The 27891-nt window shown below is 67.4% G+C and overlaps 1 protein-coding gene across 1 annotated transcript; it reads left to right on the forward strand.

The window, feature by feature from the left end:
- PLCH2 (phospholipase C eta 2) lies at positions 1 to 27662 on the forward strand. The gene is given in 28 exon segments (XM_065894770.1): positions 1 to 91; positions 2128 to 2274; positions 4025 to 4267; positions 4475 to 4605; positions 7887 to 8057; positions 9538 to 9631; positions 9782 to 9985; positions 10264 to 10384; positions 11937 to 12108; positions 12503 to 12610; positions 13632 to 13790; positions 15078 to 15092; positions 16104 to 16169; positions 16497 to 16579; positions 16948 to 17045; positions 17132 to 17314; positions 17720 to 17827; positions 18513 to 18637; positions 18717 to 18801; positions 19121 to 19267; positions 19670 to 19749; positions 21864 to 22161; positions 23616 to 24449; positions 24452 to 24592; positions 24898 to 25107; positions 25110 to 25240; positions 27306 to 27416; positions 27528 to 27662. Coding segments are annotated over 28 exon segments (4482 nt in total). The 5' UTR covers positions 1 to 9.
- Positions 27663 to 27891: the final 229 nt, after the last annotated feature.

Below are 27891 nucleotides of genomic sequence, written 5' to 3' on the forward strand. Positions count from 1 at the left end.
ACCAAGGGAATGGTGGCCTGCCGGGCGGAGGCCCTCCTCTGGGTCGGCGGCAGCGTGGCTGTGTCCTCGCGGTGGCAGCTTGGCCCACTAGGTGAGGGAGCAGCCCTGTCTGGTCATCTGGGGCGGGGCTGGCCTGCTCCTCCCTGGCTAGAGCCCCGCCCAGCCCCCGGGTCACTGGGCTCAGGAGATGGGGGGGCGCTGCTCCTGGGGTTGTGAAAGGCCTGGTGGCTCCCACCCCACCTCCATGCAAACCTGTAGCCTCCTGACCCCTTGGGTCTCCCTCTGGGGGTCACGGGGCTCCGGCAGCAACCCCCGGTGCACCTCTCTGACCCCTCCGCTCAGGGCCTGGAGGCTGAACCCCAGGCGGGCAGTGGGGAAGGAAGGGGTGGGGGAGTCAGGGGTAAAGGAGGGGCCGGGGCCATGGTCCTGGTGGATGTGCGGCTGGACACTCGCTGAGGGGGTCCCTGGTACTTTGGGGGGCAGTGGCACCTTCGGCCCAGGTGTGGTGAGGCCAGCATGCTGGTGCCAGATGTGTCGGCCCTTAGAGGCCGGCAGAGTGCCCGACACTGCGGTGAGACTCTGGAGGGTAGAGTGTCTGTCTTGGCGGGGCCCCTCCAGCTCTCTGTTCCAACTGGCAGATGGGGCCTGGCCCAGGTACCGCCTTCCAGAACCTGGTTCTAGGCCTCGGGGGCCCGCCCCTGTCCCCATCCCCGGCCTCTCCCCTCCCACCTGCTACCTGTGTCCTGGCAGCCATACCGCGTCTTTACCTCCTGATGTCTCCCCTGGAGCCCAGCCTCCCTGTGCACGGCTCCCCTCTGTGCCCCCCACCCAATACCTGCAGTTCAAGGTCAGAGGTTGGCTTCCTCTGAGAAGTCCTCACTGCCTGTTCCCTCGGGCTGACACTGCCCACGGGCCTCCACACACCACCTGAGGGTTCCTCGTCGGGGGGGCCTCGTGGGTTAATTACTTGGTGTTTCACCAGTTGGTACTTCCTGGGTCCCGGGCTTTCTAAGCAAGCAGTTGTGAGGGGCCGGAGTGGGGCCAGGACAGACCCATCCCTGGGACTTCTGGAGGGCCTGCTACCTCTCCAGCCTGGCCAGCCATGGCCTCCCCTGGTACCTGGGAGATACACAAGCTGCAGACAGGAGGCTGAATAGATGGAGGAGGAGGGGAGGGGAGGGGAGGGGGAGGAGAGGGGAGGGGGAGGGGGAGGGGGAGGGGAGGGGGAGGGGGAGGGGGAGGGGAGGGGAGGGAGGAGAGGGGAGGAGGAGGAGGGAGGGGGAGGGGAGGGGAGGGGAGGGGAGGGGGAGGAGAGGGGGAGGAGGAGGAGGGAGGGGGAGGGGAGGGGAGGAGAGGGGGAGGGGAGAGGAGGGGAGGGGAGAGGTAGTGGGGCCCCCTGGGGGAAGGTGTGGGCTCTGCACCTTCCCAGACCTGTGTGGGGCCTTGGCCTCATGGAGCCTCCTCTGTGGCCTCCGGGTGGATGTGTGTGGTGCCACCCTTGCGGCGCGTGTGAGGAGGGCGGTTTCCTGAAGATGCCACGGGAAGGGGATGCAGGCTCTCAGGAGCGCCTGCGGCCAGGCCAGTGAGCCAGGCTGGGCATCGTGGGGGGCTGCCTGCATGCCGCCCACCTGGGTCCACCCTGTGCCTGGCCCGGGACCTCGTTGCCCAGCAGCTCCTGAGAGCGGGCTCGGCCACCCATCCCTATGTCCTCTCGTGTGTCATAGCTTTTGGGGCAGGTCATGGTGGTGGAAGGGGGTGGGTGGGAGGCCGCTGAAGCAGGGCAGAGCTGGGGGGCGGGAAGGGTCCCGTCTGGGACCTCGCCTGGCCCTTGGGCCGCAGGACCATTGGGGAGGCCAACAGGAGCCCGGCTGGGCAGAATCGGTCCAATTCTCTGTGGACTCTGGCCTCTCATCAGGGTCCTAGATTGGATCTGTGGCCTGGGCCAGCACCTGGGGCCTCAGGCAGGCCTGGGGTCTGAGTTCTGCACCCCCTTGAGCACGTGGGGGGTGGGGCTGAGGCTGCAATGAGCACAGAGGGGCCGCTGCAGCGCTCACCAGCACCCCTGTCTGTGTCTGTCTGTGTCTGTCTGTGTCGGTCCGTCTGTGTGCCGGGTCGGTGGGCCACCAGTGGAGCGATGTATGAGTGCCATGCAGGCGGGGACACAGATGGTAAAGCTCCGCGGCAGCTCCAAGGGCCTGGTCCGCTTCTACTTCCTGGATGAACACCGCTCCTGCATCCGCTGGCGGCCCTCACGCAAGAATGAGAAGGCCAAGAGTGAGTGGGTGGGGGAGTGGTGGGCAGGGCAGGGCCCCCAGACCAGCACCCAGGGGGGCAGAGGACCCTCCCAGAGCAGCCACTGGGCAGCTGGAGGGGCAGCAAGACCTGAGCCCTGGAAGTCCCCAGGGCTCAGCTGGCCTTGGAGATCCTCGGTGACATCTGGACGCAGTGGGGTGAGGGCCCTGGCCCTGCTGCCCACCTAGCAGAGCCCTCTGGGACTCAGTGGAGACTGAGTAGCCCCAGTGCCCAGCCCTGCACCGGATGCTGAGATGCGCTGAGAGGCGAAAGTCTTTCAGTCTAGCCGGCGAGATAAGACCGCTGGTGAGCAGCGAGACCCTGCTGGGCACCCTGAGGGTACGACCCGGTGCTGAATGCTGGCCCAGGCAGCCTGGGGCTTGAGCAGCTGACAGGCGTGTGGAGGCTGCAGAGCTGTCTGGATGGGTGGTGGCGGGTAATGAGCTGTGAGGATTTGGGCAGGGACCAGGCTGGGGGTCCTGGGGGTCAGGAAGAGACACGTGAGTCCTTACAGGCGAGAGAGGGGACTTTACGGCCCCTCCTCTGGCTCTGGCGACTGGAGAGACGCAGGTGTGCCGGGGCAGGGCCTCAGCCGCATGGTTGCTAAGGGCACTGCTGCCACCATGGGGCCCAGGAGAGAGCCACGCTGTGGAGCCCCCTGGGAGGGTGTCTTGGAGGAGGGGGCTGGGACTGCCCTGTGGGCCCCGGGGAGGTGGAACCACCACTGGCTGCTCAGGCAGGAGCCCCTGTGCTCCATCCGGAGCGCCTGCTCTGTGCCAGGCACTGTTCCCAGCACTGGGCATCCTTTGGGAACTGAGCCGCCATGAAGCTCGTCTTTTGAGTGCGAGGTGGGTGACACCACCTAACGGTAGGATAACTTCACATCATGCTGAGTGACGAGAACACAGGATGGCAAATAGAGGGGAGCAGGTGGGTGGGGGTCGTGGAGGCCCCTCTGGGGAAGGGGTGACAGGGCAGAGACCAGCAGGCTAGGACGGGGGGAGACCAGCTGACTCTGGCCATGGAGGGGTCCCCAGGAGGGAGGAACTGTGGGGGCAGCTGTCTCCTGACTGTCAGCGCCCCCTAATCTGGGGGCCCAGAACCCTCACCCCCACCACGAACATGCGTGCGCACAGGGAGCTGGGGAGGCGGGAGCTCCCGGGGAGGGGGTAGTGGGGGCAGAAGACAGAAGGACTCGCGCACCCTTCACTGTGCGAGTGGGGAAGACCCATCGTTACTGCACGGGACACGATAACGTCCAGGGTGGTGCCGAGCCTGCCGCCGGGGGCAGGAGGCGGGCAGGGGGCGCAGTGCTGGAGTCCCTGGCTGTGCCGAGCCCAGGGTGCTTGCTCCCAGCGGGGATGCTGCCCACCTGTGCCCCGACTGCCTGAGAAGGGGCCCTGCCTGGGGCACAGGAACAGACCCTACAAACGCCCTTCTCAGCTCATCTCCTTGTGGTGACTCAGCTTCTGAACGGAGGCTCCACGGAGCTGCAGGCGCTGCAGCCAGTCATGAAATCCCTGCTGGCGCCTGAGCTGGTGCGCGCCAAGCCGGGCCCCGCTGCCCCCCGGCCCCCACCTGGTGCCAGCCTTTATTACCGAGGCGGCCCCAGGCTCAGACGGGGCGGGAAGCCCCAAAGGGCCCCAGCTGTTGCTGAGAGCACCTTGGGGCCTGCGGGTGGAGGACGCCTGGCCCCGGGGAGGGCTGTGACCGTGCCCCCCGCCCCCTGCAGTCTCCATCGACTCCGTCCAGGAGGTGAGCGAGGGGCGGCAGTCAGAGGTCTTCCAGCGCTTCCCCGACAGCAGCTTCGACCCCAGCTGCTGCTTCAGCATCTACTACGGCAGCCACCGAGAGTCGCTGGACCTGGTCTCGCCCAGCGGCGACGAGGCGCGCACCTGGGTCACCGGCCTGCGCTACCTCATGGCTGGCATCCGTGACGAGGACAGCCTGGCCCGCCGCCAGCGCACCCGGGACCAATATCCTCACGGACGGCGGGAGGGCCCCGGGGACCACCCCTCACTGTCCCCCGTGTGAGCCCCAGCGGGCTCACATATTTCGGGAAGGGGAACTTGGGCGGGGTCCTCCACGCCTTCCTGCCCCGGGAGGGGAGGGGAGGGGCGGGGCGGGGAGGGAGGCGCAGCTGGCCTTGCTGCACCTCCGTTGGCCCCTAACTTGGCCCCAAAGTGGCTGAAGCAGACGTTTGACGAGGCCGACAAGAACGGCGACGGCAGCCTGAGCCTCGGGGAGGTCCTGCAGCTGCTGCACAAGCTCAACGTGAACCTGCCACGGCAGAGGGTGAAGCAGATGTTCAAGGTGAGGCCGGCGGGGCCGCCAGGGCTCTCGGGCCCCGAGCGAGGGCTCCTGGGGACAGGCGTGTGTCCGGCAGCAGGCCGGCCCTGTCCAAGCTGCAGGAGGTCCCGGGCGGTGCCGTCCAAGCTGCAGGAAATGGCAGGGAAGCAGCCGTCCTGCACCTGTGCGGGGCGGTCAGTCAGACGCCCCAAGCTGCCCCCTGTTTGCAGCTGTGCTGGCACCACTGCAGCAGCTCCTGGGGCCTCCCCGGACCGGTGGACCGGACATGTGGGCAGGCGCCGGGTCAGCGAGGGGAACCGCCCGCAGGACCTGCACCCCGCGATTCCCCAGACTTAGTGGGGTGCACGGGCCCTGCCTTTTGGGCAGCAGCTCTGGCTACCCACCGCCCAGCCACCCCGGTGTTAGCAGTTATGACAATGCATCCTCAGCTGAGCGGCAGCCTTTATTGTCTGTAATCAGTTTCTCTCTTTGCGGAACCGCTGCTGGGCCGGGGTTGGAAGGCGGTGTCAGCGGGTCCTGGATCCGGGTGGGGACGGGCGAGCAAACTCCACTTCACTCAGGCCTCACTGTCTTGCTGCCACCTGGGAAGAGGGTTCCGCGAGCTTGAACCGGGCCCTGCGCCCCAACACACACACACACACACACACACACACACACACACACACACACACACACACAGACAGAGCCAACCGCTCCACGAGGCTCAGGTGCCCGGCTGCCCCCTTCTGGGCTCTCATGAGGGACGGGAGGTTGTGCTTGGCTGGAGCGAGGGGAGCTGGCCGGCCCGGAGCACATGGATCTGTGCGTGAATGGCGGGGGCGGGGTGGTGTGAGCAGAATGCTCTCGGACTGCTGGGTGAGTACTGGGGGGCTCACAGGGCCCCTCCTGAAGGCCCCAGTGGGGACAGAGCCGGCCTGGGCAGTGAGGGGCCGGCAGATAGCTCAGGCCCGCAGAGCAGCCCCACCGTTCCCTGCCTGCCCTGCTTCCAGGGGCAGCTCGGCGGTCAGCAGTGCCTTCCAGAATGGTGAGGCTGTGTCAGGGGCTCAGATTGGCCTCAGAGGCAGGACGAGAGACGAGTGCCCCCCACGGAATGGGTGCGAGTGGGCACAGGCCTCTGGGGCCTGAAGGTCCACCACCAAGACCTGGCTTGAAAATGCCCCCCGCTGGGAGCTCCGGAGAGCCCACGCCCCCCGCCCCTCCTGTAAGGAGGCTGGGCCTCTCCCGCACCCCCTGGGCACAAAAGGGGCTCCCCACAAAGCCCTCTGACCAGCCCCAGGACTAGTGGTGTCCGGGTGCTGTCCAGACCGCTTCAAGGAGAACCTGCCAGTGGGGCCCTGGAGAAAGGCCAGCAGGGGGCTGTGGGCCACAGCTGCTGACCCCAGACCCTGGGCAGCTCAGTGCCAAGTGGGCGCTGTCCACGGTGGCCCCTGAGCACCTGGGCCTCCCTGCCCATCTGCACGGGGCCCTCTGTGGGCGCTCGGGAGCCCAGGGAAGGAGGGCTGACCCCCAGCCGGGCAGAGTGGCTCTGATAATTAGTAACAATTTTATGGTCGAGAAATCTCAATATTGTTTCCGCTGCCTGGAGCTGCCCTAACAAAGGAGAGATCTGTACGGTGGGTAACGAGTGGCTAGAGCGTAATTTCATTAAGCCTAAAATAACCGTGGAACGTAGGCCAGGCCGCACCCTGGGCGGCTCTGAGGCCTGACCCAGCAGCACAGCTCCGGCCGGCGTGTGCTTTTAGCTGCCACGGTTTCCCTTTGTGGAGAGGAGAGCGGCTGTGTGACCACATAGACAGGCGTTTCTGGGGCCGAGGGCTCAGAGCCGCCTTTCGGGCCCCTGAGGGCCTCGCCGTCACAGAGCATTTTCAGCCACCACCTCGGCCTGCTGCCCAGCCCGGAGCCCGCGGAGAGGCCAGATCACCCCGCATCTCTGCCCAGCTGCAGCCTCGGCCCCTGGGAGGGCCTCCAGCCCGACTCCGTCCCAGAGGGGCCCTTTGACCTGCAGCGAGTGCCCTGCCTGGGTCCGTCCCACCAGCTCTAGACACAGGGCTGCCCCCAAACCTGGCACAGACACAGGGATCCTCATCTGGCATCTGCTGGCCCCGTGCAGGTGGCCCTGGGCTGGGCCCCTCATACCAAGCTGGCCCTGTCCTGGCCTTGGTGTGAGCACCCGGCATGGGCACCCGGGTCCTGGAGGGAGATGCTCGGGCTGTGCTGGGCGCCCACCTAGGGGCCAAGCCACAGGGCCGGGGCAGGCAGGGCAGCCTTCCTGGGAGCCCTACTGTCTCTGGGGCCGGGGACATGGGGGTGGCTGTAGCCTGCACCTGGCTCACTGGTGATACTTCTGGTTCAGAGGGGGCCTCATTCCCATCTCCAGCCACCCCAGATTGTGTGGCCATAGGAGAAAAGACAATGCAGACGCCCCGAGAGGCTGGCGGGCACTGCTCTCCGTGGTGCTGAACCTGGTGTCTCTTTTTGCCGGGCAGTCGCACCCACCCCCACCCCCACCCCCCGCCCCCCAACCTGCTCACCCGGCTAAGGACCCAACCTTGGCACTCAGGGTCTTGAGTACCTTCCACATGGCCCTTCTGGCCCAGCTCCAGGGACCCCCATGACTTCCTAAGGGCAGCCTGGCCTCCAGCACTGGGTGCCCTTGCCCTCTGGGTCTGTCCCTGGCCTGGGCTCTTGGTGTCCCCAGGGTCTGACACCTCAGCAGGTGCTCCCTGAGTGAGTGGATTCATGAAGGAGTCTGTGGTCTCATTAGCAGCCTGGTGGGTTTGCCTGGGGGGTTCCTGTGGGTATTGTGTGAGCTGCTTTCTGGTCTCAGCCACTGTCCTCGCATCTCTGCTGTGGCAGCCGGAGTCTGGGATTCCTGCGTGCCCGGGGGCCCTGTGCTTCTCTAATCAATGGATGGCCAACCCTAGTTACAGATCATAGCCCAGCGTAGGCATTAACTCTTGGGTGGGGTATTTCTCCAGGGTGGGGTGACTTTGCTGGGTTCAGTTGCAGGTTGACCTGGGAAGGCTCGGAAAGGGGGAGGTGGGGTGAGAGCTGTGTTAACGGGTCACTCGGTGGCTTCTTGGTGGGAGAGGCGAGGGGGAGCCCAGTGAGGACGCCGCTGCCGGGCTTGGGGAGCATTCGTGAGCCCGTGACATGGGCAGTAGTGCTGGAAGAGGGAGGGGCGATTCGACTCAGGGTTGCCTGAGGAATGGGGAGCTTGGAGGCACCCTCGCGGTTGAGGCCCAGGGTGGGATGTGAGGGGACCCGGAGGCCTTGCGTTATAGGAAGCAGACACAGATGACCACCAGGGGACACTGGGCTTCGAGGAGTTCTGTGCCTTCTACAAGATGATGTCCACCCGCCGGGACCTCTACCTGCTCATGCTGGCCTACAGCGAGCACAAAGACCACCTGGACGCCGCCGACCTGCAGCGCTTCCTAGAGGTGGAGCAGAAGGTGAGCGTCCCCGGCAGGAGCCGGGCTCCTGGTGGCTGTGGCCTCACTGCGGCCTCCCGGGGCATTTGAGCCCGTCCACAGTGTGACTGGGAGCTTGGGGAAGTGTGGGCACCAGTCTGGCATTTGAGGCCCACTTACTGCACCTGCCTCGGTTCCTGGCTCGGGCCACAGCCACCAAGCCGGTGGGGAAGGAGAGTGGCTCAGCCCTGACCGTGGCCCCCCCGGAACTCCCAGAGGGGAGCCCGTGCTTGACCCCGGCCCCGACACTGGCGTCGAGCATCTTCTGGCCTAGGTCCCTTGGCCCAGCCTTCAGGCCTGGTCCAGCCACGTGGGTCTGGCTGGCTCCCACCCCCAGGGCTCTGGGCCCGCTGCCAACTCACTCCAACATTTGTCCAGCAGACGTGCAGGCGCCTCTGGGTGCCAGCAGGGTGTGCCTGCCTCTACTGTCCCCGGCCCCAGGCGCCCCATCCGTCCTGAGAGGCCGAGTGCTCCCCAGGCGCTGCCTGGCTCAGGGGTCTGGACCCCTCATCCCGGGCCCGGGTTGGAGGGGGGAAGGCCACCCCCTGAGGGGACAGCGCTGCCACAGCGGGGCTCGGACCGCAGACGGCGTGGGTGCGGCTACTGTGGGCAGCGCCGGAGTGAGGCTGAGGGGCCGCTGTTCCGACAGGGGTGGAGGGAGGGAACGCGGCCCGGGCTGGGATGGGTAGAACTGACCCGTTGCTCCCTGACCTTCGCCCTAAGCTCTCCAGAGCTCTTCTTACCGTCTGCGGCCCAAACTATCCACCGGCTGGGTGGTTTGAGTCCTGGCCCCTGACTCTGGGCCTCCTGGGTCCACAGCTGCTCCAAGCTCTGACCCCATTTGCCCCTCTCCCCCCACTACATACCCATCCCCACATTCCTGGGGACGTCCGGGTAGCCCTGCTGGTGGGTCTGCCTCTGGGAGCGGGGAGCTCCCGGGGGCTGCACTGTGGGGCCCTGGGAAGTCACTCAGCCTCTGACACACGGGTCCACCGATGGGCAAGGCCACCTTGGGCTCGGCTGCCACGCACAGCTTTCTTGCGAGGGACTTGGGGAGGCGACAGGAGGGGCCAGGTGAGCCCCCTGGGCTCCTCCAAGATGGGACGTGGTCCTTCTCACACCGGGCCTCGTTCCCTGCCAGCCCGCCCTGGTCCACAGCCCTCGAGACCCCTAACGCAGCAGCGGTGGCGGGTGGCCCGGCTGATCATGCCAAAGACCCCTCCCCTGCCAGGGGTCCTCAGTCAGCGCCAGCTCTTCCAAACCCAGGGGACCCTCTGGAGTCTGCTGGTCACTGAGTCCCAAGTCTCACGCCACTGGGGGTGGCCAGTGAGCCCCCCAAACGGGGGAGCACGCCGCAGGGACCAGGGCCTCAGCCTCGCGTGGTCAGCGCCCGTGCGCGGAGGCGGCCCGCGGTGGGGCCGGAGTTGGGCCGGCCTGGCCTCAAGCCCCTGCTCTGGCCTAGATGACGGGCGTGACCCTCGAGAGCTGCCGTGACATCATCGAGCAGTTTGAGCCCTGCCCGGAGAACAAGAGTAAGGGGACCATGGGCATTGACGGTGAGTGGGCGCCACGCCGGCCCAGCTGCACTGCTGGGTCAGCGGGGCGCGGAGGGGTCCACGCGGCATGGGGGCGGGTGGTCCCGAGATGAGCCCACGGCGGGGCTGGCACAGGGCTGAGCCCCTTGTCCCACCGTGCTCCCCCAGCAGGTTTCACCAACTACACTCGGAGCCCTGCTGGCGACATCTTCAACCCGGAGCACCACCACGTACACCAGGACATGACGTGGCCGCTGAGCCACTACTTCATCACCTCGTCTCACAACACCTACCTCGTGGGCGACCAGCTCATGTCCCAGTCGAGGGTGGACATGTACGCCTGGGTCCTGCAGGCCGGCTGCCGCTGCGTGGAGGGTGAGTGCTGGGGCTCTGGGACCCAGCACGCCCCTCGGCCCCAGGGGCCGGGCCTAGGCCGTGGGCTGATGTCTCCTGTGGGAGGGCGGGGTGGCCCCGAGGAGCCCTCTGGAGTCTCTGGGCACGGTTCCTGCCCTCCGCCTGGCCGGGGCCGGGCTACGTCTCTCCCGGTGTTAACTGCGGCACAAGAGGGCCGCCTCCGGTTAGCGTCCACGGACTGGGTCTCCGGGCAGCGGTGGTCCGGCCCCTGGAACCCACTGAGGCCTGTGTGCCTGCAGTGGACTGCTGGGATGGGCCTGACGGGGAGCCCATCGTGCACCATGGCTACACTCTGACCTCCAAGATCCTCTTCAAAGACGTCATTGAAACCATCAACAAATACGCTTTTGTCAAGAACGAGTGAGTGGCTGGGACTGGGGGGGGCTGGCCCGGGGGTTGGGGGGGAGGGGCTCAAGGGCCTCATCCTGCCCCTCCTGTACATCCTTTCTGCGGCAGTGCAACCTTTTGGCGGGCGGTCTCTTGTTGAGGGTGAGGGGCAGGGCAGGGGCAGAGGAGAGGGAAGGCGGTGGATGCAGGAGCGACAGCTGGGCCGGGCAGGGCGCGTGTGTCAGCGGCCCCGGGCCACAGACACCTGGTGTCAGAGGCCCTCCACAGTGGTGGCTCCGCACTAATTGCTCTTAAGAAGTTACTGTGTCCAGACTCAACTTGCGTCACTCAGAACGGCTAGAGACACTGTTGAACAAAATCCAGTTTAGTTTCTGGGAATAGAAGATGGCCTCCCCGCACTGCTCCCCTCAAGTCTCAGCTCAGCGAGGCTCGCCGGTGAGAGTGAAGGAGGGGGGAGTGGAAGCGAGACTGATTTAAGAAGTAGAAACCGAGGTGCCCCTCCGGGAAGACCTGGCACAGGCTCTGTCTTGGAAGGGGTGGGAGGGAGGGATCTCTGCAGGGCCTTCTGGCCTCTGGAATTGCAGGTGAGGGGGCGTCTCAGAGCAGGGGGGCTGGGACACACAGGTCTCCTGCTGGGGTCTCAGGACGGGGCTTGCGCCTCCCACGCCAGCATAATCTCTGTGGGCACAAGGTCCTCCCCCAGGCCTCGGTGCCCTGCCTGGGAAATGGGGAGGGGTGGACCTTTGCCCCAGGCCGTGCCTCTCACATTGCAGGACTCGCCCACCTCTTGCTCTAGTTTCTGACTTCTGTGTCTGGGTCATTTACATTTTCTAAAAGGATTATGTTGCCTTTCGGCAAAAATCCAAGTAAATGTGCACATTTCTAAGGAAATAAACAACTGAAGAACTTATCGTGAAAGTCCGCACGCTGCACTCCCCACTCTGCACCACGTAGGTAATAATGACGTGCCCCCCGACGGTGTGTACCAGGCTATGTCTCCCTCCTTATTGGGCCCCAGGGCCATGCACAGGACAGCGTCTGCCGTATCTCGGTGAATGGGGTTATCTCTCTCACAGTCTATCCATTGCACCTCGGTGTAGTCCACGCCATTTTTTTTTTTGGCCGTGCTGTGTGGCTTGTGGGATATTAGCTCCCCCACCAGAGGGGGACTAACCCTAACCCTGGGCTCCCTGCAGTGCAAGTGCAGAGCCCTAACCCTGGACCACCAGGGAGGTCCCCCACGTCATTTTCAAACCATGACTTGCTTGAACATTTCCTTTTGTTTTTCCTGGAGTTTCTAATCGCCTTTGTTATTTTCTTATTGGGAGAAGAAGTACATGTCTCCTTTACCCATCCCTAAGGTCTCCCAGCTCCTTTCCGCCACACTCTCTTGCTTTTGAAAGCCATTGGTGGGCCCCTTCCCAGAGTGGCTGGCAGCCCCGTCTATCCTGGGCTCCTGTGAAGATTCCTCCTCATGCAGTGGTGCAGGTGACCCGCAGTCCTACATAGGTGAGACCTAGCCTTCCCCTGGCCTTATTCTGCTCCTTCCCCCTTGGGGCCACAGGTATCCAGTGATCCTGTCCATTGAGAACCACTGCAGTGTCGTCCAGCAGAAGAAGATGGCCCAGTATCTGACCGACATCCTTGGGGACAAGCTGGACTTGTCATCAGTAAGCAGCGAGGATGCCACCATGCTACCCTCTCCACAGATGCTCAAGGGCAAGATCCTGGTGAAGGTGAGCCCCTGCCTACCCCGCCTGGGGCCAGCGTCCTGCTGAGCCTCTGACCTCCGACCTCTAACCTGCAGTCAGGTCAAGGGCAAGGCCCTGCTCCGGACAGGCTGGGGTTCCGCACCATCTGTGATAGATTTGAGGGGCCACAGGGCAAGCCCTGCCCCTGACCTCGCCTCCTTCTCCCCGTAGCTGTCAATCAACTTGGGGCCTTTGGCATCACACCCGGGCACGTCCCTCCCACGCCGCTGCCGCAAGGATGGGTGGGCTGGCCCTGCCCCCGGCCTGAGAGCCACAAGCAAGCTTGGGAAAGGCTCCTACGCTTTGCTGCTGCTCCTGTGGGTGCCGGCCCCCCAGCACTTCCCACAGGGCCCCTGCCAAGGTCCACCTCCTCCCCCAGGGCAAGAAGCTCCCAGCCAACATCAGCGAGGATGCTGAGGAGGGCGAGGTGTCTGATGAGGACAGCGCAGACGAGATCGATGAGGACTGCAAGCTCCTCAACGGGGATGTGAGTGGGCGTGGGGGGCTTTGGGGGCCGGGGGAGCTGCAGACCTGAACAGCCAGCTCAAGCCTTGGTGCAGAAGGGAGGTGGCAGGGACAGAGGGGCAGGGGGCAGATTCTGAGGGTGATTTGCAAAGCTGCCAGGCTGCTGGGCACCCCCCTGCCCAGCCCTCCACACAGGGCACGAACCCTGAGTTCCCAGCTAGCGGCTGTCGCCTCTTCTCAGAGAGTCGCTGGGACCAGGGGCAATGCTGGGAGGCTGAGGAGTCCACAAGGGCTTTGAGCAGCCGAGGGGCAGGCGGGGGTGGGGGTGGGGACTCTCTAATTAGCTTCTTCCCTCTTCTGGGTACTGCCAAGGTATTATTTCTCCCTGAGGGACCATCGGATGGGAAAATAATCTTGCTGCTGGCTAATTGTTTTAGAAAGCCCTGAGGCAGTGGATTCCTCCCGCTCTGGGTGGGTTTGCACGTTTCCCTGCCTGGCCAGGGGTGATAGTAAGCCCTCGGTCTGTGGTGGCCACCTTGCACCCACTCCAGCCTGGCTGGGCATGGGGGTGCCCAGATGCCCAAGGCCCAGGCCCTGCCTGGAGGGTCCAAGTTGGTCAGGACCACGCTGGGGTCTGTCCCCACCCCATCCATCTCCTTGAGGCGCACGGTGGCTGGTGGTGGGTTCCCAGATCCTGAGCCGCTGAGCGGCTCTCAGAGCCCAGAGTGGCCGCCGGGTGCCCGGTGAGCGGTCCACTTGGTCCGGCGGCCGCATCGTGCACCTGAAGGAGACAGGTGTTAGAATCGGATGGGCCTGGGCTCAGGGCCTGCTCGGCACTGTCTGAGGCCCCGGGGCAAATCACATGCCAGGGCGCACAGCAACGTGATGTGGGAGTGAGCCTGGGGCCAGCTCCAGGCGTGAGCTGGAGCTCACGTGGGCTGAGCGTGAAGTGGTGCTGGCCCTGCCCGAGACCGGACGCTGTCCCCGCTGCTGCCCGCAAGCTGGGGACCGAGGCCAAGGGGCTGGCCGTCCGCCTCTTGCAGGCCTCCACCAATCTGAAGCGTGTGGAAAACATTGCCAAGAGGAAACTGGATTCCCTAATGAAGGAGGCGAAGATTCGGGACTGCGAAGACCCCAGTGACTTCACCGCGTCCACGCTGCCCCCGCCTGGCAAACTCGGGCACACGGCAGAGGCCAAAAAGGTGGGAGCCCCGAGGCAGGTGGGGTCGGCCTGCAGCTGGGAGAGGGGCCGGAGCGTGAGGTTTCTGCATAGCTGTGCACACACACCTGCACGCACACACACCTGCACGCACACACACACCTGCCCCCCCAAACCTGGCCACATACACACACACCTGCACGCACACACCTGCCCCCCCAAACCTGGCCACACACACACACCTGCACGCACCTGCACACACACACACACACACACACACCTGCACGCATACACACACACTGCCTCTGGTGTACATCTCCACCCCGGGTCCTCCAGGAGCTCACACTTGGCTGTTCCAGTTCTCACCATGAGGGACCCCCAGCTGTCACCCTGTCACAGGCAGATGGCCAAGGAGGGGCTGCCCTGTTTGTGTGGCTGACAGCCTGTCCCCTGGAGGCCTGCGGACAGCTCCTCTAGCCCACACCCTCCCTGCCTGTGGGCAGGAGCGGGCTGGCAGCCCCCGGGGCACCTGCAGCTCCTTGCCGAAGAGGACCTGGGCGTGGCCTGGGGGGTCTGGTGGTGACAGGCAGGGGCTCCAGGCTCTCAGAGCCGAGTGAGTCCTGGGCAGCTGTGCAGCCCCCTGCCCAGAGGCCCTCCAGCCGCATAGGGAAGGGCTGCCGAGCTCTGGGAGGTTCCTCTGTGGGAGAACAGTGTGGGGGCCGTCAAGGCGGACATGAAGCGTATGGGGGCCGGGCCGATGCGGCTGAGCAGTTGTGGGGCCGTCTGGAGGGGCCGGCAAACGCTGGAGATGTGGCCCCATCAGCTGAGTGGCCCGAAAGCCGGCGCCCTGCACGGGCTGTGATGGGCGGGGCAGCTGGCCTTGGGGCCAGGAGGGTGCCGGTGGGCCCCGCAGACCCCATTTTGCGAGCACGAGGCCTGTCAGGTGCTGTGTCCTGGTGGGAGGGGCTTCCCACACCCCCCCCGAGGACGGCACGCGGGTGCTGCCTCCCCTGCTGAGCTTGGGGTGCGCGCGGTGGGGGTGGGTGACAGCAGATCCTGGTTGTGGCCGCAGCACTTCTCCAGGATCTGGGCCAGCAGGCGCCTCTCCGCACTTGTGGCCAGGTTCAGGGGTGCTTGTGTGCTGGGTGACCACGCGGTGCAAAGAGCCAAGGGGTGTGTCAACCCCGCCGGCTCCTGACACACCGTGAACGCGGCTTCCCGACCTCTGCCAGCTCACGGGTTTTCTGAGCGCCTCCGTTGCTGTGCCTTGGGCTCTGGACCAGCGCCCCTCTGGGCAGCCAGCCAGCGGGTGGGAGACAGCACTCCCCAGGGGGTGGAGGAGGGGGTGGGGGGTGGCCCCGTGGCTGTCCCTACCCCTCAGCCCTCCTTGGCCGGGCCTGGGGGGGCCTCGCATCTCCCGCTTGAGCTCCAGGCTCCCTGCTCGGCGGCCGGAGCCCAGACCTGAGGGGTTCTGCTCATTTCCTGGGTGAGGCCAGCGAGCCAGGCAGGGGCGTGGCCGAGGGAGGCGTGTGCGCACAAGCTCGCGTGGGTGCACGCAGGGCGCGTGTGCAGATGTGTGGGCCCCTGGCTGAAGCCCCTCCTTGACAGGGAACCTCGGCTGCGAAGCCGGCTCCCGCCCTGGTGGGCACGTCCTGAGCAAAGTTGGGAGAGTTCGGGGGCGGGGGCGGGGAATCTGTGGAAGGGGCTGGGGGGCGGCTGGTGACGGCTGTGATGAGGGACCCAGGGGACGCTGGCACAGACTCCCAGCCGCTCCAGAGGTGTGACTGAGCTTCAGGGTGGATGAGAGCTTTGTGCCTCGGCCCCAGAGGGGGGAGGGACAGGCCCGGGGGCCCCTCGGGTGGGGGCAGGAGGGGAGCCGCCAACGCGCATGTTCTGTAAACAGCAGCGAAGCGCTGGTCCTGCAGCCTCAGGAGGCTCACCGTACCCGAGTGCAAACGGGAAATGGCCACAGCCCAGGGGATTGTCTAAGTAGGTAATAGCTTTGCCGCTGCAAGAAGCAGGCGGGGGCTCCTGAGCTGCGGGACCCCTGTATGAGGGTCACCTAAGTGGACACGCCGAGGAATGTTCCGGACACACAAGCGGCATTTATTAGGCCGTCACCATCCACGGGAAGAAATCACGACTAGGCACTGGAGGAGTGTCGAACGGCACGGCACATCGTGGGGAGCTGATGCGGGCGTGCGCGCGAGCGCTGTTCTCAGGCCTCTGCTCCCGGCACACTTCCTCCACGCCCCTCCCAGCTCCCTCCCTTCCAGGAAGGTGGCGCCCGGGGCCTCTGCGGGGAGCTGCCCATCCCAACCCGGGCCCCAGCCCCGCTGCCTGTCTCTCCTCCCAGGCCGAGGAGGCCGGAACCAGCAGACAGAACGGCCGCCTCCTCGCGGGCAGCTTCTCGAAGCGCAAGGTCTGCCGGGCTCCCCATGTGCGCCAGCCAGAGCTGGGGGGTCTCCTCCAGGACCCAGGGCCTCTGGGATTCCTGACGCCCTGGGCGGGGCTGGATGGAGCAGGTGCCTCGATGGCCCTCCCCCGGTCCACGCTGGTCGACGCCCGGAGTGCAGGTCACCCAGGGCCCGGGCCAAGCAGGGCACTGCAGAGGGGGCAGGCCCGGCTGCAGGGTGGGCGCCGGGACCCCAGGGCTGCAGGCCCTTCCCTCGCAGCGTCCTGGCCTCTGCAGACGGCCCGACTGGGCCTGGCGCTCCAGCCGTCCTGACTCTGCCCTGGTTCTGCACAGAAAAAGAGCGGCAAGCTGAAGAAGGCGGCCAGCGTGGAGGAGGGGGACGAGGGCCCGGATGCCCAGGGCGGCCAGAGCCGAGGGTCAGTGCCTGCCTCCATGCCGGGCCCCCGAAGAGGCAGCGTGGCGGCACGCGCTGGGACCCTTGTCCTGGCGACGGTCGGCGTCACATGCGCAGGCTCAGGGACCCGCACGGTGGGGAGCGGCCGTGGGGGCCCAGGGCAGGGACCCCGGGGTGCAGGGCCAGACTGCCCAGCGCGGTCCCCGTGCTCGTTTCTGTAGCAGCTGTCGCGGTTGGCCACCTGCCCCCTCCCCCGGTGTCACCTCTCAGCACGTCCGCCGCACGTCCCGACGCCTGGAACACGGGGGCGTAGTGGACGCCTGAGGGGCGCTCCCCGGAGCCTGAACAGGGAGGCGTGCGACCCAGGTCCTGACCCCACCCCTCCCGCAGGGCCACCCGGCAGAAGAAGACCGTGAAGCTGTCCCGGGCCCTCTCAGACCTGGTCAAATACACCAAGTCTGTGGGCATCCACGACGTGGAGATGGAGGGTGAGGGGCCCCTGGGGGGCGGGGGAATTGGGGCCCTGGGGGGGTGGCTGACCCGGTGCCCTGACGCCGCCCGTCTCACCCGGCAGTGGCGTCCAGCTGGCAGGTGTCTTCCTTCAGCGAGACCAAGGCCCAGCAGATCCTGCAGCAGAAGCCGGCTCAGTACCTGCGCTTCAACCAGCACCAGCTCTCTCGCATCTACCCCTCCTCCTACCGCGTGGATTCCAGCAACTACAACCCACAGCCCTTCTGGAACACCGGCTGCCAAATGGGTGGGCGCGGGGCCTGGGGCGGCCGGGCTGCCAGATGGGTGGGCGCGGGGGCTGGGGCGGCCGGGCTGGCGAGGGGGTGCAGCTGGGTTCTCCGCGGCCTCTCTGCTTGCCCTTGGCTCTGGAGAACCTTCGCGGCAGCCAGCCAACTTCACCAGGATGGCGCCGGGGTGGGGGCCGCTGGGGCGGGGGCCTTAGGACCCCAGGGCAAGGCGGGAAAGACACAGGTGCGCGGGGCTGCTGTGCCGGCTCTGTGGGAAGTCCTGCCTGCCGGGACGCACGGCCCTGGCCGTGCCCGACGTGAGCCCCAGGGCCCCTGCTCACGTAGTGGACGTGGGCTCACAGGAAGCGGCGGGCGGGACACATGGGCTGGGCGCTGAGCCAGCCACCTCACATCCTTCCCCACAGTCGCCCTGAACTACCAGTCGGAGGGGCGGATGCTCCAGCTGAACCGGGCCAAGTTCAGCGCCAACGGCAGCTGTGGCTACGTGCTCAAGCCCCAGTGCATGTGCCAGGGTGAGGCTGTGGCCCCAGGACGGGGACACGGGGCTGGGGGCTGCTGCACGGAGGTGGCAGGGGGCGGCCACGGCGAGGCCACCTGGCGGGTCAGGCTGGGGCACGGGGAAGCGCCGCCACCCTGCCGGGCATCTGCGGCCCCTCCCCACGCTGCCCCAGCGCGAGGGTCCCCGGGCGAGGCGCCCTTGGGCGAGGTCTGCCTGGCACTTCCTGCCTTCTCGGTCACCTCAGTTTTGTCCCCGACGTGCTGAGAACGACTTGTGGGTTTCTTCCCATCGTAACCCTGACCCGTCCTCCCACGTGCCTCTCGGCTCGTGCCGTGCAGCCTTTATCTGCAGTGGCCTCTTCGAGTTATCGACGTGCGCAGCCCCAGGGCCCCCCACCCTGGACCCTGTCCCCGGGCACCCAGCCCCCCACCCGGAGGTGGTGTGGCCTCGCACTGAGCCCCCGTGGTCCACCTGTGGGAGGAGCGAGCTGGGCCCACATCACGGGGAGGCCGCAGAGGCGACCGGCCTACGGCCCCCGACGCCCACCCCTGCCCCGGAAGGCTGCCTCCCCTCCCCCGCCCGCACCCGGGGCTCCCATCCAGTGGATGGGGTGGAGGTGGGAGTGGACGCACCGGGGCTGCCCCGGGAGCCGGTGGTGGGTTTGCCCTGCCTGCTCAGCCTCACCCTGGCCCCCCCAGGCGTCTTCAACCCCAACTCCGAGGACCCTTTGCCCGGTCAGCTCAAGAAGCAGCTGGTGCTTCGGATCATCAGTGGACAGCAGCTCCCCAAGCCGCGGGACTCCATGCTGGGGGACCGAGGGGAGGTAGGAGGGAGGGCCTGGGGGGCCAGGGAGGGCCGGGGCGTTGGCCCGGGCCCCGGTGCCACCCTGCACTGTGTGCCAGATCATCGACCCCTTCGTGGAGGTGGAGGTCATTGGGCTCCCCGTGGACTGCAGCAAGGAGCAGACGCGCGTGGTGGACGACAACGGTGAGGACGCGGGAGGGCCGGGGGCGCCCGGAGGCCCCGTCTCAGCTCCTGTGCTGCTGACCGGGAAGGGAAGGGTGAGGGCCACCACCTGTGACCCACATGACTGTCCAGGACGCCCCCTCGGCTGGACGCCCAGGGACAGCCGCCTGGCCTTGCAGTGTTGCTTCTTTCGGCCGGTGGCCAGCCTAGGAGGAGGTGCTGGGAGAGGGCGTGGGCCCCTGTGGCCTCCAGGCTGGAGCTGTGGTGTGGATGGGACTGGCCTGTCTGAGAGGTGGGGGTGGGGCAAAGGTGACAGACACCTCCTCCTGGTGGCCTCCAGGATTCAACCCCATGTGGGAGGAGACCCTGGTGTTCACGGTGCACATGCCTGAGATAGCGCTGGTGCGCTTCCTCGTCTGGGACCACGACCCCATCGGGCGTGACTTCATAGGTCAGAGGACGCTGGCCTTCAGCAGCATGATGCCAGGTGGGCAGGGGCCAGTGGGGGTGGGGGAGGGCCAGTGCCCCCCGTAGCGCGTCCCCCATAGGCCAGCAGAGGACGCCAGGACCGGGCGGGGCTCAGCTTCCTCCTGCGAGTTGCCTTCTGCCACGGGGCGGCCTGGGGATACCGAGGGAGCCGAGGAGGAGGATTCAAGGCCACAGCACTTTTGTGGTCAGGGTGGGGGAGGGTAGCACCAGCTGCGGAGCCCCTCAGCCCCCAGAAGATGGTTGCTCTGCAGGCGAGAGCAATCCTGGCAGGCTTTCTGGAGGAGGTAGCGGCCCCAGGACCGGGCTCACAGGTTGTATTCAGGGCTTTGGGACCTTTAAGTAGAGTGTGGGGGACGTGGGTGGGTAGGAGCCGTGGTGAGCGTGACCCCGGCTGTTTCAGGCTATCGGCATGTGTACCTGGAGGGGATGGAAGAGGCCTCCATCTTTGTCCACGTGGCCGTCAGTGACATCAGTGGTAAGGTGAGTGCCACCTGCAAGGTCACTTGCTGTTGGAAAGGGGTGCCCCAGCCCCAGCCCCACCCCATCCGTGTCCCTGGGGCCATGAGGCCTAGTGCTTACCTCGACGGGCCTGTGTCTCCATCCACGAAACGAGTGGCGGGGGCCCCGGGCGCGCCTCTATGTCCCGGGGCCAGTGTGGCCACCAGCATATGGAAGCCATGGCCCTTCCTGGGCAGCCGCGGCCCCTCCCGTCTCTCCTGAGCCTCCCCTTCTAATGCTCGGGGTCCCCTGGTTCTCTGTCCCTCCTCGAAGGCGTCTGCCTGGTTTTGCCCCGTCCCTCACCTGCTCCCAGTACATTTGCCCCAGGATGGGGTCTCACTCCGACTTCCCCAGTCTGCAGAGCCCAGGGGTCCCTGGTTCTAAGTTTGGGGCCTAGCAAGGCTGCACGCGGTGGTCTGTCAGGCACACACGGGGGTCCATGTGGCTTCCGGCACTAACCGTCTCTCTCCTACCGTGTTCCTCGGCCCTGCGTGCTGCCGACGGAGGCCCCGCAGGCCTCCCAGCTCCGTTGTGCGTCCATGGTCACCCTGTCGGTCCCGTGTCTCCGTCTCCGTGCTCCACGCCCGCTGTTCGTGTCTCACGGCCTCACTCTGTCTCTTTGGTCTTGCAGTGGGCTTCTGTATGTCCAAAGTCTACTTTTAGAAGCACGGCCCTGTTAGGAGCTCGAAGGTACCCCAGCACGGGGGCGGCGTGGCCTGCCCGCCCCCCACCTGCATGCTCAGGCCACCCCGTTAGCATCCGTGAATTCCTGGTAGCATTTTGGAGACTGCCAGCTCATGTGACATGGGTCGGGACGTGGTTCCGGGTCCCCCGGGCCATCCTCAGGCACAGAGCGGCATTTATGAGGCAGGTCCAGGACCTCAGCCAGGCTTCCTGTGTGTCCGCCCTGAGGTCTGGCCCATCTCCTCCTACCCTTGGCCTTTCCGACTCCTGCACCTCCCCCACCCCCCGCCCTGCCCTGCGCCTCCCTGTGTCCAGTCCTCTAGCTGCCGGCCCTCCCAGTACCCGTGCCCTCTCCCTCTCCCCCACCTCCCTCTGCGCTCCGCCTGCCTGTGTGCCCCTCTGATCTGTCTGTGCTTCCACACCCAGTGCTGGAGGGGGAGGGCGGGGTAGACCCCAGGGACCAGGAGCTCCGAGCTTGAATTCTGGACCTTCTTCTAAATGACCTCCTAGCCAACTTTGACCAAATTGCTCTGGATTTGGGATCTTGAATCAGACAGCTGATTCAAGTGCTGGCCGCTGATGCCTCTGCCCAGATGTGCCCCCGTGTCGCGGGGACCGTGGCTGTCTCCAGGGTCTCTGCATGTGAGGACCCTGCCGGCCTCTCCGGTGTTGACCCAGGCACGTGCCAGCCGGTCCTGGAGACCCTGGCTGCCGTCCTCAGGCCGGGAGGCTGCGGGGAGAGGCCTTGTCGGGGCCCCCCGGGCCCGGCCGTCTGGGAAGGACTGCCTGGCAGGCATCTGGAAAGGCTTCCCGGAAGAGGCAGCACCTCCAGGGGAGAGGGCCGGGCAGGAGCATGGGTGAGCCGAGCGCGGGGCTGCACCTGGCTGTGCTTGCTTCCTTGGCCGCGGTGCCTGGGGGCGGGCGGGACCGGTGCTCCGTTTGGTTCACACCCCGTCTTGCTCTCCACACCAGGGCCACCCTGGGGGCCCCGTGCCAGCCTGCCCTGCCAGAGCTGGGGCCCCAGGGGCTGGAGGGGTGAAGAGTGCGGTGGGCACTGGGCTGGGGGCCAGGTATCTGCTTGGGAGACCCTGGGGGGGGCCTCCCCGCTCCAGCACTCCCTGGCCACCTGCCCTGAGAGCCACAGACCCTCCGCCAGCGCCCACTCCCTCCACCCTGGTGCAGGCAGGCGCCGTCCACGCTGTGCTGAGGCCACAGCCTCCGCCGCCCCTGGTAGAGCCTCCCTGGAGACCATCCTCCTTACACACAGCCCTGAGTGGTGCCCCAAGCGAGCAGGCCCGTCGGGCCGCAGCAGGCTCTCCCGGGCCACGGCCTCCGGAGCACAGCTGGACAGGGCTGGGCAGTCTCCGGCCCCTGGTGCCCAGCTGTCGGCTATGTATCTCCTTCTCTTGCAGGTCAAGCAGGCTCTGGGCCTAAAAGGCCTGTTCCTCCGAGGCCCAAAGCCCGGCTCCCTGGACAGTCATGCTGCTGGGCGGCCCCCGCCCCGGCCCTCTGTTAGCCAGCGGCTCCTGCGGCGCACGGCCAGCGCCCCAAGCAAGAGTCAGAAGCCAGGCCGCAAGGCCTTCCCAGAGCTGGTCCTGGGCCCGCAGGACCTGGGCTCTGAGGGGGAGGCCAGCGACGCGGCACCTTCCAGCCCCGGCCCCACTCCCGAGGCCCCGGCCCTGGAGGAGCTGGGCGGCCGCAGCCCTCGAGGTAAGGCTCCAGTGGAGAGGAGCCCGGTGCAGGTGCGGCCCCCGCGGGCCCCCGAGGGCCCTGGGCCTGCCAGGATGGCCACCACCTGCATGAAGTACGTGGTGGGCTCCTGCACCGGTGAGGACGCCGAGGGCCTGCGGAGGGGGCAGCTGCCCAGCCCGGGGCCCGAGAGCAGGCACGCGGCCATCAGCCAGCAGCCCCGCGCCTGGGCGGGCTCGCTGGGGGCGCCCCACACTGCGTCTGGGAGAAGCAGAGGGGCCCCCAAGGGCCCTGGGTCCCGGCAGCCAGGGCCGGGCGGCTGCGGCTTCGTGTCCTCGGACTCCAGCAGCCCAGGCAGCCCCGAGGGGACTCCCTGCTGGCCCGAGGGCGCCCGCAGGCAGGTGGGGGCCCTGCAGAGGGAGATGAACGCCCTGTTCATTCAAAAGCTGGAGGAGATTAGGAGTAAGTCCCCCGTGCTCTCCACCGGTAAGCCCAGGCGCTCCTCTGCAGTGTCCCCGTGGTGGCTCCCACGCTGCCCCCGCATGGCCTGGCTGGCGTCCCCGCTGTGCTTCCGTGTCCAGAACTGTGGCCTCCGTGTGTTCATTGGCCTTCGTTTCCTTGTTCCACTGGCTGGTCCCGTGGGCCCCTCAGCCCCCATACCCCCGTCTGACCATGATTTGCCCCGTAGGCCCCCAATGCTCCCCAGGGGCTGGGAAAGTGACTGCAGCTCTGGCTGCAGCCGTCCTCACCCCGGGCTGGGGACTGGGGAGTCTGAGCCGGGTCCACTTGCCGAGGCCTGCAGCCCAAAGGGTGGCCTCTGGAGCCCAGCCTGACTGCCAGGGCCCTGGGGCAGCTTCCAGGCCCTCCTCCTGCCTCCCCCTGGCCCCTGGCCGGCACCGCACTCCTCTGGGGAGTCTGGCCTGGGTTCCTGGCTGGGGCTCAGAATCTCGACGTAGAGGCCTCTGTTTGCAAAGTGTGAGGGGAGCAGCTTGACCGTGGCCCTTGGCCCTGGGGACGCATGTCTGAGCAGCTCTGCTCTGGAGCCCCCACCCCGGCCCCAGGGCTGGTCGTGACAGCACTGCCTGTGGCCCCTGGTCGCGGGGAGCAATCGGAGCCCGGGGAGGGCGTGCTGGAAGCTGGGCCACCCGCCCGCTCCCCCTCCGTACCCGCCCAGCCTTGCGTCCGTCTGTCCACGGCCAGCCCCACCCCGGCGCTGACCACCCTCTTCTCCTTTCTGTCCCCACGCTGCCTTCCTAGTCAGGGATTGAGAGCGGCTGAGTGCCAGGTAACGCGGCCCGGGCGCGCGTGGGCCCTGAGCTGTGCCGGCCCCAGGAGGGCCTTGCCTGTGCGCCCAGGCCCATCTCTTCCCCCATCAGCAGCGGAGTGGGGGGGCAGGGTGGGGGCAGCTGTGAGCACGTGGAGGGGCCTGGAGCCCCGCGGGCGCCCCTGACATCTGCCTCTCCCTCTCCCCGCAGACGCCCACCCCTTCTCCTCCCTGTGCAGCCTGGAAACCATTGCCGAGGAGCCAGCCTGGGGTCCTGGCCCCCCACCGCCGGGGGCCGTCTCCCCCAGCCACGCCCCTGGAGGGCCCCAGTGCTCTGCGGGGCCCGGCACGGGCTCGGCGAGCCCCCGAAGGGCGGCTCTGGGAGCTTCCTGGCCCCTCCAGCTCAGGACCGGGAGCCAAGGGAACGCTGAGCCAGCCCCCGAAAGCAGGCAGTCGGCGTGCCACGGCGGGGGCCCTGCTGGGGCCTGCAAGGGGGTCCCCGGTAGCCAGACGGACGGCAGGGGCCACCCCCGGGCTCTGGGCCACGTGCTTAGAAGGGCCAAGAGCGAGGGGCAGGTCCCCTCGGAGTCCCTGGGTGGACGGTGGCCCCTGGCCAGGCCCCGCCCCGTCGTGTCCTTGGACGCCACTGGCGGTGACCAGCTATGGCAGCCGCTGGAGCCAAGCAGCCACTGTGGCAGCGTGTCCTCGTCCTCCAGCCTGTCGTCTGGTGACACGGTCATCGACCTCTCCCTGCACGGCCTGGGCTTGGGACTTGAGAGCCTCCCGGGGGCCCCGGCGGGACGCCTGCCCCTGTGGCCCTGCTTGGCCTCGGCCGCCCGCCTGGACCTGCCCGCTGTGACCAAGAGCAAATCCAACCCCAACCTGCAGGCTGCTGGCCAGCTGCCTGTGGGGCCTGACGAGCTGCAGCCCCGCCCCCTGGCCCCATGGCCACCCTGGGCCCACCACCTCCTGGTGGGCCTCCCGGACTGCACTGTGGCTGCCAAGTCCAAGAGCCTCGGGGACCTGACCGTGGACGACGTTGCCCCCCCCGCGTGGAGAGCCCGGGCCGCGGCCTGGGCCTGGCTGGGGAGAGGCCAGCAGGGCGGGGGGCGTGGCTGGACGCCCTGACGGAGCAGCTGCGCAGGCTCACGGGGTTCCAGCAGGCTGGGGGCATCACGTTGCCCACCAGCGGGGTCCCGGCTGGGAAGGGGCAGCGGGGTCCCGGCTGGGGAGGGGTCAAGGGGGTCCTGGCTGGGGAGGGTCAGCGGGGTCCCGGCTGGGGAGGGGTCAGCGGGGGCCCGGCTGGGGAGGGGTCAGCGGGGGCCCGGCTGGGGAGGGGTCAGCGGGGGCCCGGCTGGGGAGGGGTCAGCGGGGGCCCGGCTGGGGAGGGGGCAGCGGGGGTCCCGGCTGGGGAGGGGGCAGCGGGGTCCCGGCTGGGGAGGGTCACCGGGTTCCCGGCTGGGGAGGGGGCAGAGGGGGGCCCGGCTGGGGAGGGGGCAGCGGGGGCCCGGCTGGGGAGGGGGCAGCGGGGGCCCCGGGCTTCCTGCGGCGTTCCTCCTCCCGCAGCCAGAGCCGTGTGCGCGCCATCGCCAGCCGGGCCCAGGAGCGGCAGCGGCTGCAGGGCCCGAGGGGCTCCCCAGAGGAGGAGCGGGGCACCCCTGAGGGCGCCTGCTGCGTGGGCCAAGAGGGCTGTGGGGCTGTGCCGGCCCCGCCAAGGGTGCCACCAACCAGCTGTCAGGTGCTGCCGCCACTGGCCTCCTGCTGCAGCCCAGGGCTGGGCGGGGCCCGCGTTTGCTTAAGATGCGGAGCTGCCGCCCCGAGGCTGCCGCCTGTCCCGTGTGGCTGTGCCCCTCGGCCCTGCCCCTCCTCCTGGGAGGAAGGAGCCCGCCCTGGGGCAGGGCAGAGTTTTCACGACCTTTTAAGATCCACGTACACAGAGAGATACTTAAATTTTCAGAGGCAAAGCTTCTACAATGAGAAAATGGTACCGTGTCCTTTTCCACTTTCCCCTGGTCTCAGCTGCGGGGCGTGTGTGGGCGCGCGTCTGCCGGGCCCCGCCATGCGAGGCGCCCAGTGACCTGGAGCGTGGCCTCCCCGCCCCGACTGCTGGCTTGTTCTGCACACACTCTGCTCTGTACGGGACGTTGTAGACTCTTGTAAACTCCCAAACACAGCTCCAATAAACACGCTTGCGCTTGTTCCGAGCGGGCTCCCTCTGTGGCCGCGTACCCGGTGTCGCGGGGCCGGAACCCAGAAGATGCCCCCCACCCTCTGCCCGCGGATGGCTTGGCTGGACCGCACCCAGGGTCAGGGCCACAAGCCCCGAACACACCCCTGTTCTTTCCCTCCCCCTCTCCCGCCCCACTTGTCGGGGGCAGACGTTGGCCCTGGCAGGGCCCCAGGCCAGAGGGTCCCCAGCTATGGGGCTGCTGCTCCCGGAGTCTCTGCGCACAGAGGACCGCCAGGGCGGCCCCCTCCCTCGAGAAGCTGGGGGGCTGACTGCCCTCCCCACCCCGGCACCTGGCCTGCACAGAAGCCAGCTGAGGTGTCAGAGGCCACCCCAAGGGTGGACTCTCTTGGTACAACAGGCAGGGGCTGGGGGCAGCCCACCCACGGCTCAGCTCAGGGAGGCCTCGGGCCCCGCACCAGGATCAGCCCTACCGTCCAGGGTCGGAGGCTCTGGGGACGGTGGGCGCCGGGCAAGGCGTCTGAAAGGCTGGGTGTTGGTGGGCGCCAGGCGCGCTGTCTCTTGCTGTGTCCCTCGTAGGCCCCAGGGACTCACGCCAGCCGCTTGCCCAAACTCAGCAAAGGCCTGGGGGATGGGCAGTTGTGCCAGTGCCACTTTCCTCCCAGGACCAGTCAGGCCCCTCGGAACCGGAACCGGGAAGGCCCTCCTCCTTCCTCTGGTTGGGGGAGCTCAGCCTGGGGGAGCTGTGGCCCAACCCCGGAAGGGAGGGGACCCCAAGGCACTGCATCTGGGCTACTAGAATCTTGGGGGAAGTGAAGGGGAGGCGGGGGGCAGGGAGGGACACAGCCTGGGGCAATCTGCCAGGACTCACAAGATATGGGGCGGGGCGGTCAGCCCTTCTCCAGCCCCGGGTGGGCGCTGCCTCTTGTTCCGTTACCTCCCAGGGGCTGCCCTCAGCTGCTGGGAGGCCCAGACCCTTTCTGTCCTAGCTGAGAAAGGGACAGGGCATCGCAAGAGGGGTACCTGAGGGCAGGGCAGGTGCTCAGAGCCCTGGTGCCCTACTCACTGCGGGGCCACCGCAGGCTTCCCCCGCCTGTCCAGCGACCCTCAGGGGAGCGCCAGGGCCTGACAGGAGGGAGGCCCAGCGAGGCATCATGACACAGGCCGAGCTGGGCTCTGATTGGACCTCTGGAGTCCTCCTGGGTGTCTGGGCAGGGCATGCCCTGAACAGGGAGCCCCAGACCAGCTAGGACGATGCTGCTCCGACACCAGGGACGGGAGGACAGAGGGTGGCCTGGGCAGAAGAGGGGCCAGGCCAGGCCTCATAGAGGCGACCACAGGAAGCTGAGCCGTGCATAGGTGCAGGCCGGGGGGGGTAGCGAGGGGCTGTGTTGGGGTCAAGGTGGGTGAGCCTTCGCGGAAAGGGGATCACATGGACCACCCACTGGACAGGCCTAGCCTGTGCCCTCTAGACGGCCGTGCCCCCTGCTCCCCCTGGCGGCTGCTCACAGGAAGGCCAGGGCCCTCTCTGCCGACAGAGCAAGTGCTTTGAGGTCCGTCCATCCAGGAGTGGGGTGCAGCACATGGGTCACCCAGGGGGGCTGCTGTGGCGCAGGACAGGTTGAGCACCTCTGAGGTTCAGTGCAGGTCCCAGACCGCTGAGCTCAGGCTCCCGGAAGGGGGTGCAGGGCCCCGGTTTCCCTGGCCCAGCAGGGCAAGTGCGAGGGCGTCTTGGGCAAAGAGGGCGGGGCTCAGGTCCCTGCAGGGGCAGCCCCGACGGCCTTCCTCATCCCGCCCGTCCTCACGTTGCTGGGTGCTCCAGCAGTGAGGGACCTGGGTGCTGGGCAGTGGGGCTTCCTCAGTGCACAGGGCCCGGGGCCACGGTAGCAGGGCCCCCACGCAGCTCTTTGTTCCTGAGACCAATGGCACACACAGGCGGCCTCGCAGCTCCGGGGCCAGTTCTTCTGCCGCGATGTGGCGTCTGAGGCTCAGGTCTGCACCCCGAGGGACGGGTCCAGTGGGGAAGGAGCCCACGCCATCTCACAGCACCTCCATCACCGGGCCCAGTGAACCCCCCCACCCACCTGCCGTCAGGCAGGGCTCTGGGCATGGGCTCAAGGCCGTGGCGACACGACCCACGTGGTCTGAGGTGCTCCGAGCAGGAGAGGACTGGACCAGCCACCAAGTCCCTGAAAGTCCTCGAGGGCCCTCGAAGCCCGTGGCCTCCTCTCAGCAGCCTGTCTGTCCTTCCCGTGCGTAGCGGGGCCAGGCGGAGCAGGGGCGCACGGGGAGGCCTCCT

The sequence above is a fragment of the Phocoena phocoena genome, chromosome 1, assembly GCF_963924675.1.
Source record: "Phocoena phocoena chromosome 1, mPhoPho1.1, whole genome shotgun sequence".
Taxonomy (NCBI): domain Eukaryota; kingdom Metazoa; phylum Chordata; class Mammalia; order Artiodactyla; family Phocoenidae; genus Phocoena; species Phocoena phocoena.